At 35.9% G+C, this 25,185-nt stretch overlaps 1 protein-coding gene across 12 annotated transcripts in view; it reads right to left on the bottom strand.

Moving 5' to 3' along the window:
• The window catches only part of PAN3 (poly(A) specific ribonuclease subunit PAN3), a 179,423-nt gene that overhangs the window by 123,856 nt on the left and 30,382 nt on the right, over positions 1 to 25,185 (bottom strand). For 10 of the 12 annotated variants that reach the window (XR_002825269.1, XR_002825270.1, XR_002825271.1 and 7 more), the window contains exons 2-5: positions 18,769 to 18,890; positions 16,376 to 16,442; positions 14,409 to 14,479; positions 2,048 to 2,200 (exon numbers count right to left, since the gene is read on the bottom strand). Coding sequence is in view for 9 of the 12 variants with exons in the window: in XM_004384143.2 (XP_004384200.1) it covers positions 2,048 to 2,200; positions 14,409 to 14,479; positions 16,376 to 16,442; positions 18,769 to 18,890 (413 nt within the window). In the remaining 3 variants the exon portion in view is untranslated. The remainder of the gene's footprint in view (positions 1 to 2,047; positions 2,201 to 14,408; positions 14,480 to 16,375; positions 16,443 to 18,768; positions 18,891 to 25,185) is intronic. The other 2 variants (XM_023738499.1, XM_023738500.1) reach the window with 1 other exon arrangement.

Raw genomic sequence — 25,185 nt, 5'->3', positions numbered from 1 at the left:
AATGTTCTACATTCTACCTTGGTGAGTAGTGTTCAGGGGTCTTAAAAGCCTGTGAGCGGCCATCTAAGATACTCCACTGGTCTCATCCCTTCGGGAGCAAGGGAGAATGAAGAGAACAGGATACAAGGAAAAGATTAGTCCAAAGGACTAATGGTCCACAGCTACCAAGGCCTCCACCGGACTGAGTCCAGTACAGCTGGATGGTGCCCAGCTACTACCACTGACTGCTCTGACCAGGATCACAACAGAGGGTTCTGGACAGAGCTGGAGAAGGATGTAGAGCATAATTCTAACTCACAAAAAAAAGACCAGATTTACTGGCCTAAAGGAGACTGGAGGAAGCTCGAGAGTATGGCCCCCAGACACCCTTTTAGCTCAGTGGTGAAGTTACCTCCGAGGTTCACTGTTCAGCCTGGGAGTGGACAGTCCCATAAAACCAAATGAGACTAACAAGGTACAGGAAGGAGTCCAGCGACAAGGGCCAGAAGGCAAAAGGGGACAAGGAAGCTGGTGATAGGGAACCCAAGGTTGAGTAAGGATATTGTTGATGTGTTGTGAGACTGTTAACCATTGTCATAGGGCAACATGTGTAGTAATTGTTAACTGAGAAACTATTTTGTTCTGTAAGCCTTCATCTTAAGTGAGAATAGCAGCACAATTGGAAGAGCATAGTCAATGTTACTGAACTATGCATGTAGAAATTTTTGAAATGGTGTATCTTTGGCTATGTGTATTTTCACCAAAAAAAAAAAAAGGTTAAGAAGTTAGAGGGTTGACATGTTGTGGGGTTGTTAACCAATGTCATAAAACAATATGTGTACTACTGTTTCATGAGAAACTATTTGTTCTGCAAGCCTTCACCTGAAGTACAATTTAAAAAAAAAAAAGTTAAAAAAAAAAACAACAACCGTATTTGCTATTCATAATTGGTCATATCCACAACTTTCCAATAAAATTTTAAGTATATGATTATGTGGATCTCCTCAGCTTCTCCTTATCTTTAGTAACATCCTAACCAAAATTTCAGTTGGGGTAAATACCACGTTTTGCAATATTTCGGGTACAACTTCTTTACTCTTGTGCCCAATGCAACGCAGACATTGCTATGGTAGTGATACCGAACAGAACAAAATATTGTAGAACCCTTTATGATACAAGGCTGATGAGCAAAATAAAACCAACTTGTTAACTTTGTTATACTATTTCTGTGTATGGTATATACATGTGGAATTACAGGCTTTAGCTAGCAATATATTTAAAACACCAGTTTATTCAGAAGTGTGAAAGGAAGGAAATTCTACTTCTGGTTAAACAGAAATTCTAATTAACAGAACTATCTGCTATTATACAACAATAGCCTATTTTTTAAAAAATAAGACTATACTAATAATAATCCAAATTCAAATTGAACATAATTTAAATTATTTTGTAGATACTTCAGAATTTTACACAGAAGCTAGCTTGGAGTTGTAAAAATTAATTTTCATTATTCAGTACCAACAAGTAAAGGCAGAGTTAAAGACTGAAAGGTATCTATAATAACCTTATGACAACATATATCTATAATAACCTTATGACAACATTACTGAAGTTAATTTTAGAATAAATCCTTAATACGTTTGTTCATATACAATTTTCACTTTACAGTAAAAATGTACAAAAAGAAAACATGAAGCTTCTTCCTGTTGTTCAGATTCCAAATAAATGGAACTTTCTGTAATAAATTTTATTATATGACTTTTTAACGTAGCGCTCTGAAGAACTCTGTATATTAGAAATAACTAAACTCAACTGTTAACAAAAACCTAAAGGAAAAAATAAATTTAATAAAAAGAATAGGGGAATATACTAGAATCAGAGAAAGTGCAAAAAGCCAATAAACAAAATCATTTAGTTGGTTAATTGGCCACTAACCTTACTTTAAGAAATTCTTTAAATCACCTGAGTATATCAGCTGTCATCCAATCGTTTCACACCCACCACCCCACAGACACAGAAAGCAGCCAAGATATTCACTTTCAAAAAACGTCTAATAAAAATTTTTTACCTGTAAATTGTTTTCTGTGACTCTGTTCCACCAAACCATATTGATGGGTACTCCTGATTTACACCTGTCAGCAAGGCAGCCAATAGGGTTCTTTGCTTTTCGTGCCTTTGATCCCATCGGAACTAGCCTCTCCTCCAGGCGATACTTTCTTGGCTAGGAAAAAGAAGGAAAGAAACCAGGCCACTCCTAACATCCGCCACACTAATCTAAACTAACATAACTAACATACAGAAGCTATCGGGAATGGTGGAATAGGAAACAGGTAAAATTTCTAAGACACTCCCTCTAACATCTTATTACCACCCACCATCTCCCACCCCCACCCCACACCTCCAAAATTACCCACAGTCCTATAAAGCAACAGATGTTTTAAAGAAATACATTATAATCTGATTTGATAGACTTTATGAATAGAAATTAACTTATCAGCAAAGTATATGCTTTGCAAAATTTCTTCCACTGGCACTTACCTATTCTCACTGCAATATGAAGGAATGGCTTCAAAGGCACAAAATACAGGTATAAAAAAAATTCTCCAAACTGTATCTTTTTCTTATCCCCATCCTGCTACCTGATTTGTCACGGAGAACTACCTCATTTAATAAGAAGGATACTCTTACGGAATGGACTCAATACTTCTTAAAGCTCTATGCACATCAAACCAGGGTACAAGTCACTCTCTCTTTTTATACTGAGCATTGAAACTTAACTTCAAACTAAAAAATAAAATACGTATACAAATTTCATTGTGCTCAATAAAATCATAAATTGTTGTTTAATAAAATAATAAACTCCTTAGCTAACATAATAAAGTCAGTAAACAATCTTAACAGTGGTTGGCAGAGTGTTTGTGCATGAAATATAATGATGGTTTCCACCATCTGACTTCTCTTAAGTATGGCAAATTTGCACTAAGTTGCACCTTAAAGGGAACTTGTGTGTGTGTATATATATATATTTTCCTGTTCATGGAATACTGACACATGCTTGGGAAGCTATTTAATTTAAAACCTGAAATAAAAAAAGTCTCTGTACACTAATTGTTCCTTTATGAGATACAGTAAGTCTGCTGAAACAAATATTTAAAATTAAGTTTCTTCCCAAAAAACGGTATCATCACCAGACAAATATATATTTTTTTAATTTCTATTATAAAGACAACCAACTAGAAGAAAACAATTTCTAAGTTTCAAAATGACCTGGAAAATGATGCCCACTGAAATTATCCCATGCAAACTACATTCTCCACTCTACAAACAGGCCTCCTACTATGTTATCTTTGATTTAATGAAGGGGGTGGGGGGATCACACTAGCATTAAGAAAGGCAACTATACTACCTACCTCAAAATTACAGCAGTAGATAAAGTTTTGTAAGGTTAAAATAGTTCCACCTTTATGCAATGTTTGACCAATTCAGTTACTTTCTATGTCTACATCACAAGCAACTTTTGTGGATGAGAATTAATATGTACCCTTCATGGTTCAAGCCATGAACTTATAAGCCAAAGAATTTTAAAGCAAATTATTTCTAGTAAGAGAACTCCTTGGAAAGAGTAAAAGATCAAAGACATGTAAGTTTTTGCATTCAAGTAGACAGCTACAAAAAGGCTTTATGTATGGTAAGAGTAACATAGCCTTAATTAAGCCTTGACTATTTTAAAACTTGTATTTCAGAAAATTTCTGGGCTAAAGATTATCCTAACCCTCTCAAAAAAGTACAACACATCAAAGACTATTTACTTAACCAAAAGTACAACCTATCAAATAGGACTAATACACAGAAACCTAAATCCAGTCAGACACTTGAAAGCAATAAAATTAATGCTTTAAATGGTCTTCTGTAATTCAGAGCCTTCACAAATTCAGACTTGCTTTTAACCCGGTTATTACAATTAATGCAATTTGTTTTCTACAGAGTAGTGAATTAAGCAATACAGAAAAAAAAGTTTTAAAATAAATCTACACAATAAAATGTTCAAAAATATTAAATAAAATAAATCCAATGTATTATTCTCCCTCTCCAACAGCTCTCAGTATATAATTATGGTTCTGTTTTTCCAAAGAGGAATTTGTTACTCCTCTCTCCCTCTACTACACCCCCAAAAGACTCTAGCCTATAAGTCTCTTAGGTATCTCCAAACACGTGCCAGTATAGACATTAGATTAAACTCTAATCCAGGAGTAAACCCTTCTATGTAATACTGAATCAAAAGACATAAGGTATCAACACCATTTAAAACACCACCACAAGCAACAGAATACAAAATGACATCTAAAAAGAGATGATAGCAATAGAAATCAAATCACGATGGTGAGGCAGGAAGATTACGTACAGAAGTCTCACTGCATAGAACATAAATCATAGTAAAACCTCATCTATAAGAGAATTTCCAAATTATTTGAACTATTATTTATTCCTTGCAGGAAAAATATATTTTCCACTAGACATTTAAAAACCTACATGGTATGAGGAACTATTCTAAGTACTTGGAATACAAAGATGAATTAAAAACACACCTTTTCCTCAAACGGAGAATACCATCTAGTAGGTAACACAGACCTACAAACAAAACATAACTCATTGTGACATATTTGCATAGTAAGGCATATATAATCAAAGTACCAATAGGGCAGAGACAAAGAAGACTTCACAGAAAAGGCAACCACCTGAGTAAGGCCACATTCAATTTCAAATGAACTGGAACATCAAAACTGTAACTTCTGATACTCTTTTGCTTTAGAATGGTACCAGCATACAAGATGTGGAAAAATAAAATGTCATGCCAAGTTACTAAGATATTTTGAGTGAAAGTGAATAAAAGGGTTTTTTTGGTTTTGTTTTTTAAGTCAGGAAAATTATTTCCACAATAACTTATAAACTACAATGCTCATAAAAGTGTTTATATTAATTTCAGCAAAAGTAATCAACATGTACCAGTCTATGCTAAAATGCTTACTGGCTTATTAGCAAAAGGTTCCTTTTTGCTTTAATTTACATTGGTACCCCTACTTGGAAACCCTGGTGGCGTACTGGTTAAAAGGCTGGCTGCTAACCAAAATGTCGGCAGTCTGAATCCACCAGGCACTCCTTGGAAACCCCATGGGGAAGTTCTACTCTGTCCTATACGGTCACTATGAGTCAGAATCGACTCAATGGCAACTGGTTCGGTTTTGGTTTTTACCCTTGCTTAACTTCAGTCTTAAAACGAAGCAGAATAATCTTCAGAAATGCTTTTTATTGCAACTGAACTTAAAAGACAAGATAGTAGTTAATCAAAAGTAAGGCATTATGCCAGGCACTTCATACTCATTAATCTATTTATTACTACAATTAGGTTAGAGAGGCAATATTATTATACCCACTTTACAGATAAGTGAGGCTTAAAAGAGGTTAAGTAACTCACCTATGATCTCGCAACTAACTTAAGATCTGACTCCAGAGCTAGTACTCTTAACTATGGTAGTCTGTCTCCAAATCAGAGAAATATACTTCACATTCTATAATATTCGTTAAATATTACAATCTTAGTATTACTCTAGCTAATACTGAAATGATCAAATACAAATTCCTAAATGAATCAATCTCTCTTTGAATCCAATTGGCATGTAGAAGATCAATGGGAGACAAAGTTCATTCATTCATTCAAAGAAATAAAATTAAGCTTTGCCTTCACATTCTCAAAATTCAAGAACAAATCTTGGGTATAAAACAGAGCTGGGGGAAATTATACATGGTTTTGGCTAAATTTGGCTTTAAATTTAGGTTAATTTGTTTGTGGATGAGAATTCCAAACTCATCTTTACTAATAATCTTTTCCCATCCCTATACTTTCTAGGAAAATAGGGAGTAATGCCAAATTCTTAATACTAGCAATTAAACACTCTGTAAATCTGATGGCAAGAGTAGAGCTATGATAAAGCCAATCAGATAATCTCAGAATGATCTATTAGTTCTCAGGTTCAAACGGTAAATGCACCATGGTTTTACTAAACTATCATCATTATGTAAGAGAACTAACTCAAAATCCCCAAAGCCATCAAACTAGATGATGGCTATAGCCAACAGTATTACATACTGAGTATAAAAGGCACACAAACTTCAGTTCACATGTGTTTAAATACAGTAAAGTGTCAAAACATCATACTACCACATACACCTTAAGGGAAAAAAAAGCCTCCAAAACAAAAATCTCTCAGTGAGAGTTGTGTTTTAATCAATCAATACAACAAACTTCCCTTGCAGTCATGAATTTGGAGGAATCTTTCTCGACTAAACGAAACCAAGCAGTCACTTCACACAAATCACTGATTAAAATAAAGTATAAAAAAGAGTACATGGTTGAACTTCTCATCTGAAACAACAAAATTTAATCTGTTCTTTCCAAAGCTTATCTTTATCTCAACTCAATCCTAGAAAGTTAATCTGGAATACTCTTAGCAGGAAAAAAAAAAATTTTTCGCCTATATCAAAGTTGAGCTCTTTTCTACAGGAAATTATAGTTTTAAAAAAGCTTTTTATCTAATGTTACTTATACAGCATTTTAGGAAAACAATAGACTGAACCTGGAGACAAGCAAAAGGAAGAAGTCACATTGCCATCTGCCAAGTGAAATGCAGAGGAGAGAGATCACACATAACCACTTGTTAAGGGAAGTTGCTTACTATAGAGTATTAGCAATAAAAATGACAGTGGATTCAAATTAACTGCATAAAAACAATGGCAGTCCTCTCAATTTAAGGTCGATAACTCATCATAGAGGGAATTACCATCTTATTTTAACGAAAGTTAGCTTAACATTTTATTCTTTTTTTAAATGTATTTACTAAAAGATAATCAGTGTTAAGTACAACACTTAAAAACCAACAGCATAAATATTTGTGAAACTCAAGACCAAAAAACAAAATGGAAGAGAGTGCAACGTATGATATAAGAAATTTAAATCCCCCATATACAAAGGAAGCCCTGGTGGTGCAGTGGTTAAGAGTTCAACTGCTAACCAAAAGGTCAGCAGTTCGAATCCACCAAGCTGTTCCTTGGAAACCCTGCGGGGCAGTTCTACTCTGTCCTATAGGGTCGCTATGAGTCAGAATCAACTCGATGCCAATGAGTTTTGTTTTTTGTTTTTGGTTTTTTTTTAAATATACAAAGAGGAGCGCTGGAGGTGCAGTGGTTAAGCGCTCCGCTGCTAACTGAAAGGTTGGTGGTTCTAAACCACCAGCCGTTCCTCGAGAGAAAGATGTGGCAGTCTGCTTCAGTAAAGATTTACAGCCTTAGATACCCTATGGGTCAAGTCTACTCTGTCCTATAGGGTCAATATGAGTTGGAATCGACTCAACAGCAACAGGTTTTAATACACAAAGAAAGGGCAACGGTGGCTCAGTGGCAGAATTTCTCGTCTTTCATGTGGGAGACCCTAGTTCAATTTCTGGCCAATGTACCTCATGTGCAGCCATCACCCATCTGTCAGTAGAGGCCTGATGTTGCTATGATGCTAAAAACGTTTCAGTGGAGCTTCCAGACCAAGACAGACCAGGAAGAAGGACTTGGTGATCTTCTTCCAAAAATTAACCAGTAAAAACCCCATGGATCACAACAGTAGGATCCTGTTGTATATGGGGTCGTTATGAGTCAGGACCAACTGGGGGGCAGCTAACAACAAAATACGAAGAGCTCTTACAATAATTTAAAAAAATAACCCAATAGAAAAATGAACAAAGGACATGAAAGAAACATCAATGGCCAATAACCACAAAAGAGAGTTCAATAGCACTAATCAAATATAAACAATGAAATTATTTTTTGGATATGAAATTACAAAAACATAAAAGATGTTTATAACTCAGTGTTTTCAAGGATATAGAAAAACCAGCACTTATAAGTAGAAATATATATTTGTGAAGGATTTCTGAAAGGCTTTCTGTCATTTATCAAAAGTTTGTGCATTCTTGCCCTAGAAATTGTATTTACAGAAATTTACACTGAGATAATCACGTAAGTAGAAAAAGAAGCAGCCATAAGGTTAATCGATGTTTTATCTCCTCCTCTCCGTATTATCAATGGCCTCTTCCTGTATTACCTCTCCGTTTTTCACTTTATACAAGACTCACTCAATCATCTTACTCTTCTCATTTTCCCTTATATAGCAAGGTTTTTGTTTTTGTCTGAAATGTAAATAAATATTATCTTTATTATTCTAGGTAAATGACTTGATCTCTCAAAACTTCCATCTCCCAATCTGTAAAATGAAAAATAAACAAATAATCTCCCTCAAAGAACTGTTGGGGTGGTTTAAGGTATAAAACACTTAACTTTTTAAAAAGAATATTTAAGCTTAGCATACTACCTGGAACAAAGAAAATCACTGTCAATATAAAAAATCAAATTTCTCTCTGTCTACCACTACATCACAAAAAAACACAACATAGATTTTTACCAAACTTGGAGGATAGTTTGAGACACTGACAGCTATGTAGGGAGGCAGAAAAAATTAATGGGGGTGGGAATCTGAACACTGCAAAGAAAAGGTGGGCATCCTCAGAGCAGCTCTTCCAGTGAGCAACTTTACTACAGCCTGACCCAGGGTGAGCAGCAACAAAGATTTATTTAATAAGAGTTAACAATTCCCAAGCAAGGCTGGGGTAGTTAGGCTAACACCATGTATTATTACCAATAACAGCGATCATATACTGAGCGCTCTATGCCAGGCAATGTATCTCAGTTAGCCCTCAAAACAACTATACTTCCCCCATTGCCATCAAACCTATTCCGACTCATAGTGACCCTATAGAACAGAGTACAACTGCGCCATAGGGTTTTCAAGGAGTGGCTGGTGGATTCAAACTGCCAACCTTTTGGTTAGCAGCCAAGATCTTAACCACTATGCCATCAGGGCTCCATACATAGTAGGTACTAAGTGTTATTATTCTCATTTTGCAAATGAGGAAACAGAAGGGTTTACTAGAAGCTTAACGACATGGAAAAATCAGTGAAGAAACAGATTCAGTTCAGGCTGTCTGGTGTCAAGACCAAGCTCTAAAACCTTAATCATTATTCAATACTGCTGGGTTATTACTATTCCTACTGTTTGCTTTTTGACAGGAAAAAAAAAAAAAAAAAACTCACCAACAGTCTGTGAGCAAGCTCTTATCAGGATCCATGGGTGCTCCTCCACCTGTAGGAACTAAGACTCCAATGACTCCACTAGTCTTCATAAGGGGCATATATTTATCTTTAAGTCTAACACCTCACCTACATCTGATTTAGGAGATAATACTGGAGCCATTATTCCCTGTTCCCGGGCATAAAAAATGTGACCCAGCTGGAGCTGGACTCACCAGGACACATCAACAGGGCCCTGAGGTATAAAGACAGTAGCTAGGACAATCTTGAAACCATTGTTTAGGGAAACTTTCACATACACAGCACAAAAGACCCACGTACTCTCCACTCTTACCTTTTTCTATTAGCATTTAGTAAACAGTAAGATTTCTTGGCCCAATGAAGACCCTCCTGTCTTACTAAAACCTGTATCAATGATTATTAAGAACGACCATTTAAAACACAGAATCACAGTGATTTGGCTGTTTTTAGCCAATCGGTAAAAAAGTGACACTTTCAATGATTTTGCCTATTTGTGATGTTAATATGTACTGATGATTCTGTAACTGTTCCTCCGACTCGGGAAGACACAGCTCTAACAGTACGCTTGTCCGTTTCTTCCACTTTTGTCTGTTCTATAATATTCCACGGACTTGGACAGACATGGCTGTAGCAGCACTGCTTGCTCATTTTCCCACTTTTGCCTATTCTGTAATATTCCTTGGACTCAGACAGACATGGCTCTGGCAACATGCTTGTCCATTTCCTACTTCTGCCTCCTTGAATATATGCCAAATAAAACCTTTCTTTTTGTTTTACTATAACTTTGTGGTGATTTTACCCTAGGACACATCTGGCTTATGTTGGGATAGTACACACTCTAAAAGCTTGACAAGTGATGGAAGTGAATGGAGATTTAGGCAACTCCAGTAAAGGAAGAACAGCTTTGAGAACATTTAGAATTCTAAATATAATTTTCCACAGAAACATTACTGTATAATATTCATAGGTAAAACTAATGTGGCTGACCTGGGAATCTAAACTCTAAGTAAAACATTACTTCTTTGAGAATGTACATAAAGAACTTAAAAACAATTGTTTTACAAATGAAGTTTTAGATGGCAATTTCCTTTAAAATTTCAGTTATTTTTCAGTTTCTTCATTTTCTCTGTATCTTTTATTTTTCCTGAGATCAGTACTTGATCTGATGTTCCAAAAAGGACCTAATCATTGCAGAATTATACAAGTATTTACATTCTGGATTGCCTATGCTATAATACTATTAATTTCTCCAAATTTACTTTTGCTTTCTCCATAAAAGAACTCTGCAGTAATAGTCTCTCGTTTCTTGATTATTCCATATTTTGTTGCCTAGAGCAGAAATAATACAGAAGTCAACTTTCAAAGCTTTAAAACTGAAATGCTACAATGAAATTTTTGAACGTTAGTCAGAAAACATAAAATATATACCATTAGTAAGTTTTGTAGTAAAGACATAGAGGGATGAGTACTCTTAAGTTAGAGAACAGTGGTAAGGGGAACCCAAACTGGGTTCAGATAAGGAACAGAGCAGAAAAAGTACTGCTAGTAAACTTTTAGCTCAAGAAAAATAATCCAGAACTGGACCTCCACCACCTACATCTCCTCACAAATTAGCAGATGAGCTAGCCCCTTTTCATCCTACTTCCCCCATTCTAACAAACGGCTTTCAAATCAAGAACAGAAGAAATAAACATGACAGTTCAGAAATCTTTGGCGTCCAACCCCAAAGAAGTTAACTTGTTATTACAGCCTAAAAAGTAATTACAAAAGTGAAAATCTGCATATTGACTGAAACCTCATATTAAAGTAAAACCAACCAAAGAAATGTTAATGACAGGCTCAATACCTAGGTGGCTAAAAAAGAGGGTGAAGAAAGCCATCAGCCAAAAAAGATATAAAAGGGGAAGCCAGGAATGCAAGAGGCAAATTTTGAAGGCTTCTCATCTTTTGACTAGGATTTGCATCAACCCTATGTGATCGCCCTGCAGAAATCACAGCTTAGCAACAATAGCTAGCAAGATGTCATAGCACTAAATCACTTCATTTATGACTGTCTGCATTTAAACGTCTAACTTTGTTATAGATACTTTGTTCCCAAAGGATTTCTTACCGATCATTTTACTGCTTGTCTAAATCATACTTGTCCTTTTCTGTCACACCAATGCTCACTTTTAACTTTACCTATCTTGCTGTTAAGATTTCCCCACATATTAAACTCTAGTCTATTACCTCTTATTACCTCTTATTTTGTGTTTCGGGAACTTAACTCTCCCACACAATACACAGACATAATTCAATTTCTTCCACCACCACCCTTAGTCAAGAATAGCTATATACATTTTTATTCTATTTATAAAATTATGCATTCCTAATGTGGAAAATAGGTGCCCTGAGGTATATTCTCAGTATACAACTGCTTGAGGAAGTTTTTTACATATCTAGCAACAATAATACAACATAGATGAATGGTAATGAACCTCTTTGCATTATCTTTTATATCCTACACTTCACCAAATTCCTAAAGATAACAAGGCCCTTAGCTATACTTTCTTAGCTTATATATGATACTCAGAAGGAAGAGAAATAAAAAATTTACTTAATTTCCTACCTCTAATCAAGCAATATCTTCTGCCTAGGTATCTTTGCTTCTCCATGTTCCTCATCAAAACATCCAACTCAAAACATCTCTCTCCACAAACTCCTGGATCTAGAGAATTCTGTTACATAGCAATCACCAGATATTTAAACTGGCACTAACTGACATGCTGCTCTTAAAATGTTCTCTACTAGTTTCATGTACTGCCTCTCCAATTAGATTTGAGGGAAGCAGAGAAAACATCAGTCTTTTTACAATTTCCACAAACCACAAAGTAAAACTCTCTACAATAAAGACACTTGACAGATCTGGTCCTAGTAATTCACATACCCCACAGGTAAAAACCAGCATATGTGGCCCAGACGTTGGCTCAAATGAGAGATTTCAAAAATGATTTACTTAACTAGCTATGAAACAGTATTAAGTAGGGCCTAACCACCTATTCTTCGATATTATGAAATAAAATGTCACTAAACTAGCTGGCTTAGATAAACCTGAAATTATAATTAAATATTTACATAATTTTGAGTTACTTCCACTAAAATTCCATCATGAAACAGGCATTATGGATTACCATGACAAAAGAACAATGGGCAGTTTTCATCTGCCTTCAGTTCACAATATGTAACATGCCAAGAGTATTTCTAACATGAAGACATTGTAAGCCTTCTCAACTCAACCATTAACAATTTAAAATATATGCAACCTGCAGCCACACAATTTCTAAATATATAGCTCACTACTGAAAAAAACCTATGTATCCCTAGAGCATACGTTATTTTAAATGTAAATGGCAATAAAATATGGTCCTTCAAAGCTATACTACATGAACCATGAATTTCTAGGTAGAGACTGACTTTTGGATGCATTCAGTTTAGACAGACAATAAATTTTAGAGATGAAAGTTACCATAGAGATTATCCAGGCCATGCTGATCATTTTACAGATGGGAGATTACAGCCTAGAAAGTTAGCCCAAAGTCACAAAGCTAGAGATCCAGGACCTCAAAAATCATAGCAGAGCGCTCATTTCGCTGTATTAATCTGCTCCATTAGGATATATTTTAACATTTCTCCAAATACTGATGTTACATTTCAAGTAACATTTCCTTTTATTATTTTGCTTTAATAAAATAAATTTACAAAGAATAGGCACTATATTTTCCCTTTTCCAATCCCCAGAAATTTTTACTATTTTCTCAAAAATAAATGGCAGTAGCTCTTGCATTCCACCGACCCTTTACATTAGCCAACACTTTTAAGTATAAATTTACCATCTAGTTTAATTTTTATTCATATATCAGAAATGCTACCTATTACAATTAACTGATTACTATTTTAAAGATGTGAAAAAGCCAGTGGGGGGCCCCTAAGACTAATTAAGGACTTTTTATTATCTCCTACACTAAATAGCTCCAGATAATCTGACTTCCAGGTTGTATCTGCTTTTCAACGTTTGACTGTTTCCTTCCATACTGACAGGCTTTGTCTACCATCACTTCTCACTACTGTCAATGGCCTGCTTGTGTCCAACTCTACTTCTAATCTATGGATTTAGAAACTAAATATTCCAAATGTATTAGAATAGTGTTCAAAGTAAGAGTAAATTTCTTCCTAGTGAAAGCCTATAAGGACGTCTATAAAATCAAACCTATACAATTCGAGTTGCTTAAAATTATTTTCTCATTATCTTCCGTTCTCTTCCATGTTTTAAAATGGAGCTAATACTAGGTATATGAGGTGTCAATGTATCTGTTCCACAGATTTTTTTTTTTTGTCTTGAGAACATCTAGCCTTCCTGAATTTTACTTTATACTACTTTCTGATCAGATTTTTTCTAAGCACATCTTAAGCTTGTATCTAAGTTTTTCTAAAATTAATATTCTTTTATTTTGGATCTTTCTTCCAATACTCAGGAAACCAAATGCTTAGCTTTATAGTAATTTCCACCAAGATTTATAACCTCCTGAACAATGTTAGCTGCTACTGATCCCAACCAAAAGATCACCTTTTCTAAGATGATTGTGACTATTAACGTTTCTCATTAAGACTCAAAGACATAAAAATAAAGTTTTCATTTTCACTGTCACAAAATCAGTCCCTATAAAATACTTCAAAAATCTATATATCAACCTCAATTCCAAATAAAGTTAAATTTCTAATATGAAGAAATGTCTGTGTTTTTTAAACAGTTCGGTCAATTATGAAAAATTAAAAATGGAAATTAGGGGAGAATCTTTGAAATCTAGACAAGGCAGTCGGAAAATAAACTTAAAACATGATGCATATGCCTACAATGGGTTACACTAAAAGCAACAACAACCATGACATTAAATTAGATGCTATCCCCAAAACAGTATACATTAAGATAAAGAAAATGAACAAAAGCAAGCAGTCGGATTCCATCATTCATATAAAAATCTCTCTATTCCATGCAAAAATTCCATGATCTTAAAAAAAAAAAACAAATTAAATTCCGCATATGAGATATATACTAAGGAAAAAGAAAAACACTACCATCCATAAAAAGTCCTCCCCACACTTAAGAGAATACTGACATTATGTAGGTAATAATCCCAACATCACCACTAGATTCCATTTAATTAACTTTTAGTTTCACCTACCTTTCTTCTCTGAGAGATGTTGAGGGCACCAAAGTCATTAAACAAGGATGAAGCAGGTGAAGTTAGAGCATCTGGAAGGTAAGTTATGTAAGTTTCCAAAGAGACAACTCGGGTAACTCACAAACCTAATAAATGACAATGCCTATAATAATAATAAAAAGCATATGCCGGAGTATTAACTAAACTCACTGCCTCACACACTGTTAATGTTCAAATGTGTTTTCTTAGTGAATAAACCACAAGTTAAAGAATATCTCATTCAGCCAGTACTCAGTACCTACTTATTAAGAAGCTATACGGATCAGAATGTTTGCTTAGAACCAAAAGAAAAATCAGAGAGAAAGAAGAAAGACTCTTAGCCATGTTATTGGGAGTGTGTGTTTATGAAAGAAGTAAGCGTACCTACAGTAAATAAATGTGTTCTTGAAGTCAAATCACCGTAAGGATAAAAAAAAGGGGGAGAGGGGGAGTCAATCATAATAAGATCTGGACTTGGGTTTACTGCCTTAAAACCATTACTCTACAGATTAATCCATATTATTAACTTTATCACCAGATATTTGATATTCTTGGCAAACAGATACGGTAAATTACTAAGTTTTTAAAGATGGAAACTATTAAATGTTTCAAAACACAAACACGAAACCCAAATACTTAACAGGTTCAAAGTTCCATCACTCTACCTTCAGATATTACAAACAAAATTACATCTGGAAGTTGTTTCTTACTTTACAAATGAGCAGTTTTTGAAAAGGTATGCATGTGATAACACTAATATTTTAGCTTCATTTCTGAGCTTTAATCTTATGTTTCTCAGTCTCATTAAATTATCTGTGAAATCCTAAAAAATGTATTAAATGCACTCATCTAAAGGAACTTTTTATCGCTTCATAACGCAGTACATATAGATTGCTGCTTAATTTCTCTGGTTTTTTCTACCCGGATTTTCATGATTTAGCCTTTTATTAGAATTACCATGTATTAATTTATGCAATGTATTATAGTAATTAATAATATTAATCTGATATTAGTATTTAGTTTAATGTTAAACAACTAATCATGCAATGTGAAAGACGTTTTAATAAAGTAGCAAGATATAAAAAGAAATATTTTTATAATTTACATATTTAGTGCACTTAAAATAGGTAATATTACTGAACTCTTACGCGATCTTTGATATCATTTAAAAGTCATCATTTAAAGTACATGGGAATGCTAGAAACATAATGTTACAAATTAGTTTTAATCATTTTATTCAATATTAAAATGTTGCTATTTTTTTAAAAGCAAAAAAAAGAGGTTGAAATTTCCAGATAGTGATAGAGATTTGATACACACACACATAAAATATCTACTTAAAGTGCAAATTCTTATTCTCACCACTATTAGTAACTGTAATCACATTTTACTGGTGTAGAGCATTAGTGCTCAATTGTTACATATTTACTAAAAACTATCCTTGGGTATTTAGTTTTAAAATGAGATACAGAAAGATATCTGGAACTTCTGTATCGAAAGACTTAAAAATAGCCACAATCTTTGAAACAATAATTCTACTTTAAACAATGTATTCAAAAGAAATAACCCAAAATATGAACACAAATTCACACCTATAGCCCATCAGAATATAACAGCTTGAAAAAAAACAAAACGGGAACAAAGACAGTTAAGTAAACTATGAAACAAAAACACGGAATTCAATTTATAACAATGGAGAAGCACTCATGATATAATAAAAAGTATCTTTACTATGATACATATGTGTGTATACATATATACAAATATACATACATACATAGAGACTAAGATATAAAAAAGGGGAAAACCTAAATTTAGTAGTTATCTCAGAGTGGGAAAACAGATAATTTTTTATTTTCTTCTTTATACTTGTCTATATTTTCCAAAATTTCTACAATGGGTATGTACTGATTTTCGAGTCAGACAAGAACAAAAGGCATCAGTCTTACCATGGCCTGCATATGGCTTGGCACTGTCATTTAGAAGGCTTGGGGAGCTGCTACTATTAGTCATTCTCTGAAAAGTAAAATATATATACATCATATTACTGAGGAGTCCAGAATTAAGAGTATTCAATCAATTAAGTTAAAGCTGGCTCTCTTTGCTTCTTCCCCTCCAATCCATCTTTCATATTACTGATAAACTAATCTTTCTATAAACGCTGCTTGGATCACAACAACCTATGCAGAACATTCCAAAGACTCCCTACAACATATCAAATGAAAATTTTACTCACTAGCCCGTTACTGAAAGCCAAAGTTGAAGACCTATTTTGAACTCCATTTCCATAACTTATTAGCCTGGGTAAGACACATAACCTCTAAGTTTCCTTAGATTTCTTATATTCCTAGAATAATACAATTTCTTAAAAGGCTCCTTATATTCCTAGGATATAAATTCTGATATCCATTCAAGAGTTAGTGATATATATAAATTGTATAAATTGACTATTTATAGTCAATAAATGCTCTAATATCCTCTCCCAATGCATATCATCCTTCACACACCTTATAGATCCTATAAAATCGGGCTATTCTGTGTTTTCTAAATATGCCCCATGCTTTCCTGACTTACTCCATAGTCTCTATGGTTTCTCAATCCTGGTAGGTCCCTCATCCCATGACCACAAGTCTTTGTCTTGCATATGATATCTAACTCAATGCCTTAAAAAGTATGTTACCAATTCTGGATTCAAATTCCAGCTCTGGCTTTAATTCTGTAACACTGATACTGGTCACTCAATTTCTTAGGTTCAATTTATATATAATTTTTTAAATGGGGGTGGTGACTACAGATGAATAAAATATAAGCATACATATGAAAAGTACCTGAAATTGTGGCTCGCATAGTGGGTAGTCAAAAAAAAATGTATAATTATACATAAAGTAGTTAAACTGTTCACAAAAAAATAATAATAATGCATTTTTTTGGCTGTGCATGTTTACTTATATGCTTATAATTCAAATGACTTGTAGTGTGCCTATCTACATGAAACCTCAGTTTTTATGTAAATAAAAGTTAACATCATACAGAAAAGCACTGGCTTCCTATAAATCCTTAAAATCAGTCCAACTTGAAATTTAAAACCCTACTTGTATTTAAATAGCCTATTGTAATTATTGTAGAAGCCCTGGTGGCACAGTGGTTAACAACTCGGCTGCAAACCGTAAGATTAGCAGTTTGAATCCACCAGCTCCTCCTTGGAAACCCTATAGGGCAGTTCTACTCTGTCCTCTAGGGTCGCTATGAGTTGGAATCGACTCGACAGCAACGGGTTTGGGGTTTTTTGAGTTTTTATTGTAATTATGCAGGAGAAAGATGTGGCAATCTGCTTCTGTAAAGACTGCAGCCTTGTAAACCCTATGGGGCACTTCTACTCTGTCCTATGGGGTCGCTATGAGTTGAAATCAACTGGACGGCACTGGGTTTGGTTTTTGGTTTTATTTTAATTATAGAGAAAGCCATCCAAAGTACTGCATCACAGAAACAAGAAAGAACAATACACCATCTGTATTACGATGGCAGTTTTCCAATTAACAACAGTGGAATATTATCCAATTTTATTACAATTCTACAAAATTCTGCCTTTCCAATCTAAAAAAAACAATGCAAATAAAAATGTTCTCAACAGTACATGCAGTCATACGATAAAGCAAAGAAGAGAGCTGGTAAAAAGAATAAAGCAGGTGAAATGAACAATTCAGAGATACACACCAATATAAAAGGCTCCTCAAATATTGTGGCTTTAAATTTAGGGGCAATGAAAATAAAAATCTTCTGGACTAGAACTCAAGAAAGAACTAGAGAGTAAGGTAGTGCCATCAAGTAGTGAAAATTAAAATTTTAAGCCAAATAAAACAAAACCAGCAATATGCTTTTATATGCAAAGAATACTGCTGAAAGGACACACACAACACTAGTAATCAGTAATGGTAGCTGCCTCTAGGAAGGTTAACTAAGAACAAGGTTAACAGGGTGAGAGATGGGCAACAGATTCACTCTTCACCATATGACCTTTTGTAACTTTTATAACATATGTATGCATTATTTACTCAAAGAGTAAATTAAAAACTACTATCATCACTACTAAGTTTAAGTAATATACATACAAATACAGAGTGGAACTTATATCTACCCTCTACCCTCTCCACTGCCATCCCACCCCAATCTCCAACCCTGAAAGCTCTCATTGACTCCAATCCTACAGGAGATAGCTTACCTATATCCCATCCACCTCAACATCTCCTAAAATCCCACTTCCTGCTCAACAAGACCCTTGACGTCCTCTGCCCCTGGAATAAAATTCACTGTTTAGTGCAATATAAATTTGTACTAAAAATACCTGCATCAAAGGATATTTTGTTTCTACAGGGCTTCCAAATCCATTGACTCCAATAAAGCTGGTGCTGAAATAGGAATCTGTGAGACTAGTATCAGTTAAAGCACCTCCATCTATTCCAGGAACTGAAAGAAAAGGAAAAGTCAAGTATTTAAAATTAGTTAAGAGGACAAAACACTCATTTAGTCTCTGTGTTCCTAAATAACTTTTAAGGTCTCATATCTTTGTCATACTTATTTTTATTTACCTGTTTATAAATGAAAGGCAGCACCAAAAAAAAAAGGGTCCACTCTAAAAATATGTTAAAACAGGGCTCAAGTTGACTATTTTTTTTCCACAGAGGTAGTAATTTATTTTATATTAAGCACCTAATAGCCACCAAAAACAACATGAAGAAACCACACTTGCATTTCCAGTTTCCTCATCAAATTTTCTTCCTTTAACTAAGCAAAAGAACAGTAGAATATAAACCACTGCAGTTTCTCCTGTGAATCTTCATATGGTAAACAGGCAAGTTTCTCAGGACTGTTTCTTGTATCTCTGAAAAGAGACCAGCTGCCTCACACTAACTCATAATTTAGGAAAAACAATTCTGCAGAAGTAGCAATAGGATGAAGTTCAGGAGTACTGAGAGCTCTGTGCTGACTTTAGCGTGAGACAATAGAAGGACTGTAACTGATAGGCAATCCATCATATATCAACAAAGTATTGGGCAGTATGTTTTATTTTTATTTTTAATAATATTTTATTGTATTTTGGGTGAAATTTTACACAGCAAGTTGGGAGGTTCCCATCTGACAACTTCCACACAAACTGATCAATGACATCAGTTGCGTTTTTCACAATGTGGCAACATTCTCTTTGCGTTCTGGTTGTTCCATTTGCAGTGCTCTAGTTTCCCTGCCCTCTTATCTTCTCGTCGTTGCTTCAGAGTAACTGCTGACCTTTCAGACTCAAACAAAAAAAACTCAACACTAAATTCCCTGCTGTCGAGTCGATTCCCACTCATAGCAACCCTAGTGGAGCACTGATCTAAAGGGCAATATCCTCTTTATTTTGTGTGTCACTCTGCTTTTCTGCTAAAAGGTGATCTCAGGGGATAGTTTTGGTTCAAGATTTAAAGGATATCTCAGGGCAAGTCTCAGGGAGTCCTCTGGCCTCAGGTGGTCCAGTCAGTCTGGACTTTTTTAAGAATTTGAGTTCTGTTCTATACTTTACTCCCATTCTATCAGGATCATCTATTGTGACCTCAGTCAGATCAGTCACTGGCAGTAGCTGGGCACCTTCTAGTTCTTCCGGTCTCAGAGTGGTTAAGGTCATGGCTCAAGTAGGTGTATCAGCCTTGCAGACTAGATTTCAGTTACCTTATTACTCTTTTGCTCCCGATGGGTAGAGACTAATAATTGTATTTTAGATGGCTGCTCACAAGCTTTTCAGATCCCAGACACTACTCACTTCACTAGGATGTAAAATATGAACTTTGTAAACTGTACTATGCCAATTGACTAAGTTGTCCCATGAGACTATGGTCCTAAGATTTCAAACCTAGAAAACCAATCTCGGAAATTGTTTGGTTATGTCTAAGGAGCAGCTGTAGTTGTGTCTTCAATGAATATATGTGCCTGCCCACACATATCTGTATTCACACATACATATACTTTTATGTTTTCACATATGTATATACCTGTACCTACCCGTATACGTATATGCCTATACCCATCCTCTTCTCATGAGCACTTCTCAGCAACATCATTTACTCTGCTCATGCTGTGCTCACTACACCCACATTTGGTGCCACTTTTTTCATCATCAAGAATAACAAGTATCTACAATCTAAAGCGTGCTTCCCCCTCCCACCCCTCCTCTCCCTGGTAACCACCAATGAACACTGGTCTCTTTATATTGGTCTATTCTTGTCTTCTTATAAAAGAGGGATCATACAAAATTTGTCCTAAGTGCTTGACTTACTTCACTTAGCATTATGCCCTCCAGGTCCAACTTCACTTAGCATTATGCCCTCCAGGTCCATTCATATTATAATATGTTTTGTGGACCCATCATTGTTTTTTATGGTTGCAGAGTATTCCATTATATGTATGTACATTTTGCCTATCCATTCATCTGCTGATAGGCACTTCCATTATTTCCACTTTTTTCCTATTCTGAATAAAGCTGCAGTGAACATGGGTGTACATATGTCTCTTTGTGTGACTACTTTTGGGTCTCTAGGGTATACACCAAGGAGTGGGATTGCTGGATCACAGAGCAGTTTTACTTCTAGTTTTTGAGGAAGCACTATACCATTTTCCATAGTAGTTATACCATTTTACAGTCCACCAGCAATGGATAAGGATTCCAAACTCCTCAAATCCCGGCCAACATTTCTTAATTGTATTTTGTTTGTTTGTTTTTAATCAATGCCGTTTTAGCTGAGGTGAGATGGTATCTCATTAGAGAGTTACATCTCTCTAATGGCTAATCATCGTATCTTTTCATGTGCTTCTTGGCTGCTTGGATGTCCTCTTTGGTGAAGGTCTCGGCAATGTGTTTTAGATGCTATTTCCTAGAAAGTACTTGGCATGCAGTTCTCTTTTAAATGGCTAGTTTAAAAACATAAAGCCAGGGGCAGGGCCAAGATGGCAGATTAGTCAGACACTTCTGGTGGACCCTCTTACAACAAAGACCCAAAAAAACAACTGATTCGATTATATATGGCAATCTGGGAGCCCTGAACATCGAACAGTTGAGGAACAGGACAGAGTGACAGGGGGAGGGAGAGACAGTTCAGAAGCAGCAAGGAGTTGCCAGACCTGAACCAGCGAGAGCCTGAGCCCCTAAGGACTGATTAGCTTGGGGGTAAGCAGTGATGCAGGCAAGCGGCAGTGCTCGGAGGCTCATTTTCCACACTGGGAGAGACCCAACGCCAGGGAGTCTACACGGCCACCCAGAACCAGTGAGAAGCAGCCCTCAATCCAGCAAAAGATAAGTAACTGCGGATGGCCTATGGCACAAATCAAAAACATCCCTCTTAGGGAAAAACCTCCCTCCCATTTACCTCCCTGCTCCCTGCTCTGCACTAGGTCCGGGACCAGCTTCAGCAATTGCCAAGTCCCCTGGGCTGGAAGTAGGATCCATCACACGCCCAGAGCCATTCTCCCTGCCTTGGTGAGTGAACAAATTAGCAAATAGGGGAAAAAAATAAACTGCTGGCTCCCCTAAGCCAGGAATTCAGGGTAGGCGCAGCTCCTTTGCCTAGGCACAGGTATAAGGGATCCACAGACTTTGAGTGCTTTTACCCCTGCATAAACTTGTATGGGCCCATCTCAACAGCATAGGCCCTCATTACCTCATTACCACAGGACAAGAGGGTATCTACTAGAAGTCTAACTTCAACTGTTTCAGCTGTGAAGTGGCATGTTCTTGACATTTGGCACTGCTCTGCCCATTAAGCAGGCCTTCACCTACCCACATCAGGGGCCTGAGGACTGGAGACTCCACCCATGCCACCTGTGATAGGGGCCCATGAATAACAGGTGCCCCCAGTCCTTAAAGCCAACAGCTTTAGGTGCTCATAGTTCAGCGGTAAAACCCACCCACCTACGCACTCTAAGGAACAGGGACATGCCTTCCTCTTGAAAACATGGGGGTGACCCTGCCTTGCTCAGAGTGTGTCTTCCTGCTGCAGCCAGATGGCTGTGCCTACACCAATCACCCAAGCCTGTCTAGGACTGTAAGTGAGAGCCTATACCACACACTTGATTACTATCGACCTGGGCACCTGAGCTGAATCCATACAGGAGGAGTGGGTGGACTCCTGAGCTCACATACCGAGTAACAGATCTCAGCACCTGGTGACAGGGCATTAGAGCTTCGAAGGTGCCAATAATCAAACTAGCTCATACGAGCAGCCTATTTGGGCATATGAAAACAAAACACGAAGCTAAGACACAGTAAGAAAACATAAAATAAATAAATATAATAACTTACTGATGGCTCAGAGACAACAGTCAATATCAAATCACATAAAGAGGCAATCCATGACGGCTTCAGCAAGCTCCCAAAATAAAAAATCTAGAAATTTTCCAGAGGAGAAAAAGTTCTTGGAATTACCAGAGGCAGACTACAAAAGATTAATATACAGAACTCTTCAAGAAATTAAGAAGGAAATTAATCAAAACACAGAACACGCAATAGAAGAAATCAAAAAGATTACAGAAGAGCATAATGACAAATTTAACACGCTGCAAGAATCCACAGAGAGACAGCAATCAGAAATCCAGAAGATTAATGATAAAATTTCAGAATCAGACAACTCAATAAAAGTCACAGGAGCAGAACTGTGGCAATGGAAGTCAGAATTAGTGAGATTAAAGATAAAGACTTGACACCAACTTACTGGAGGAAGAATCAGATAAAAGGATTAAAAAGAATGAAGAAACCCTAAGAATTATGTGGGACTCTATCAAGAGGAATAACCTATGAGCGATTGGTCTACCAGAACAGGGGGGAATAAAAGAAAATTGTTGAAGATTTGTTGGAAGAAAACTTCCCTGATATTGTGAAAGGTGACAAGATATCTATCCAAGATGCTGATCGAACCCCACATAAGGTAGATCCCAAAACAAAGTCACGAAGACATATTATAATCAAACTTGCCAAAACCAAAGATAAAGATTTTTAAGAGAAGCCAGGGATAAACAAAAGTCATCTAGAAAGGAGAGTCAACAAGAATAAGCTCGGACTAATAGCAGAAAGCATGCAGGCAAGACAGCAATGGGATGACATATATAAAGCTCTGAAGTAAAAAAACCGTCAGCCAAGAATTATATATCCAGCAAAAACTGTCTCTCAAATATGATGGTGAAATTAGGGCATTTCCAGATAAATAGAAATTTAGGGAACTTGCAAAAACCAAACCAAAATTACAAGAAATATTAAAGGGAGTCCTCTGGTTAGAAAATCAGTAACAACCGATAACAACCCAAGACTAGAACACAGGACAGAGCAACCAGATATCTACCCAGACAGGAAAATCACAAAAGTAAATCAAAGCTAAGACACTGAAAATAGGGAAATAGATGTTATAATATGAAAAAGATGATAACATTAAAACAAAAAAGAGGGACTTAAAAAATGTAGACATAGACTTTGCATACGGAGAAGAAGTCAAGGTGATACAAAGAAATAAAAGACTGGTATAAACTTAGAAAAATGGGGGTAAAAATGGGGGTAAACTTAGAAAAAATGGGGGTAACCACAAAGGAAACTAACAATCCTACCAGTCAAAATAAAAAACTAGAAAAATATAAAGACTCAACAAACACAAAATCAACAACAATGAAAAACATGAAAAGGAAATACATAAAGAAAAACAACCTAGCACAGAAAATTAAGTGGAACAAAGACACTGTGAACAACACACACAAAAAGATATCAAAACGACAGCACTAAACTCATACTTATCAATAATTATGCCGAATTTAAATGGACTAAATGCACCAATAAAGAGACAGAGTTGCAGACTGGATAGAACAACACAATCCATCTATACACTGCCTACAAGAAGAACACCTTAAAGACACAAACAAACTAAAAGGATGGAAAAAAAAATATGTCAACCAAACAACACTCAAAAAGAGCAGGAGTGGCAATATTAATCTCTGACAAAACAGACTTTAAAGGAAAATCCACCACAAAGGATAAGGAAAGACACTATATAATGATTAAAGGGTCAATACACCAGGAGGACATAACTATAATATATATTTACATACCCAACGACAGGGCTCCTAAATCCATAAACAAACTCAAACAGCACTGAAAAGAGAGATGGACAGCTCCACAATAGTAGTAGGAGACTTCAACACACCACTTCCAGTGAAGAACAGAACATCCAGAAAGAAGCTAGACAAAGACATGGAAGAGCTTAATGCTACAATCAATCATCCTGATCTCATGGACCTATACCAAACACTCCACCCAACAGCAGCCAAGTAAGTACACTTTCTTTTCCAACGCACATGGAACATTCTCCAGAATAGACCACATATTAGGCCATAAAGCAAGCCTTCACAAAATCCAAAGCATCTTTTCTGACCATAAAACCATAAAAGTAGAAATCAAAAACAGAAAAAGTGAGGGAAAAAAAATCGAGGACATGTAAGCTGAACAACAACTTGCTCAAAAACTACTGGGTTATAGAAGAAATTAAGGATGGAATAAAGAAATTGATAGACTCAAACGAGAATGAAAACACATCCTACCAGAACCTTTGGGACACAGCAAAAGCAGTGCTCGGAGGTCAGTTTACAGCAATAAATGCACACATCCAAAAAGAAGAAGGGGCCATAATCAAAACATTAACCCTACAACAAGTAGAAAGAGAGCATCAAAAGAAGCCCTCAGGCACCAGAAGAAAGG

Source organism: Trichechus manatus, unplaced genomic scaffold (assembly GCF_000243295.1).
Source record: "Trichechus manatus latirostris isolate Lorelei unplaced genomic scaffold, TriManLat1.0 scaffold00118, whole genome shotgun sequence".
Lineage (NCBI taxonomy): Eukaryota > Metazoa > Chordata > Mammalia > Sirenia > Trichechidae > Trichechus > Trichechus manatus.
Note: the sequence above shows the minus strand (reverse complement) of the source record. Positions and strands in the feature narration are given on the sequence as shown.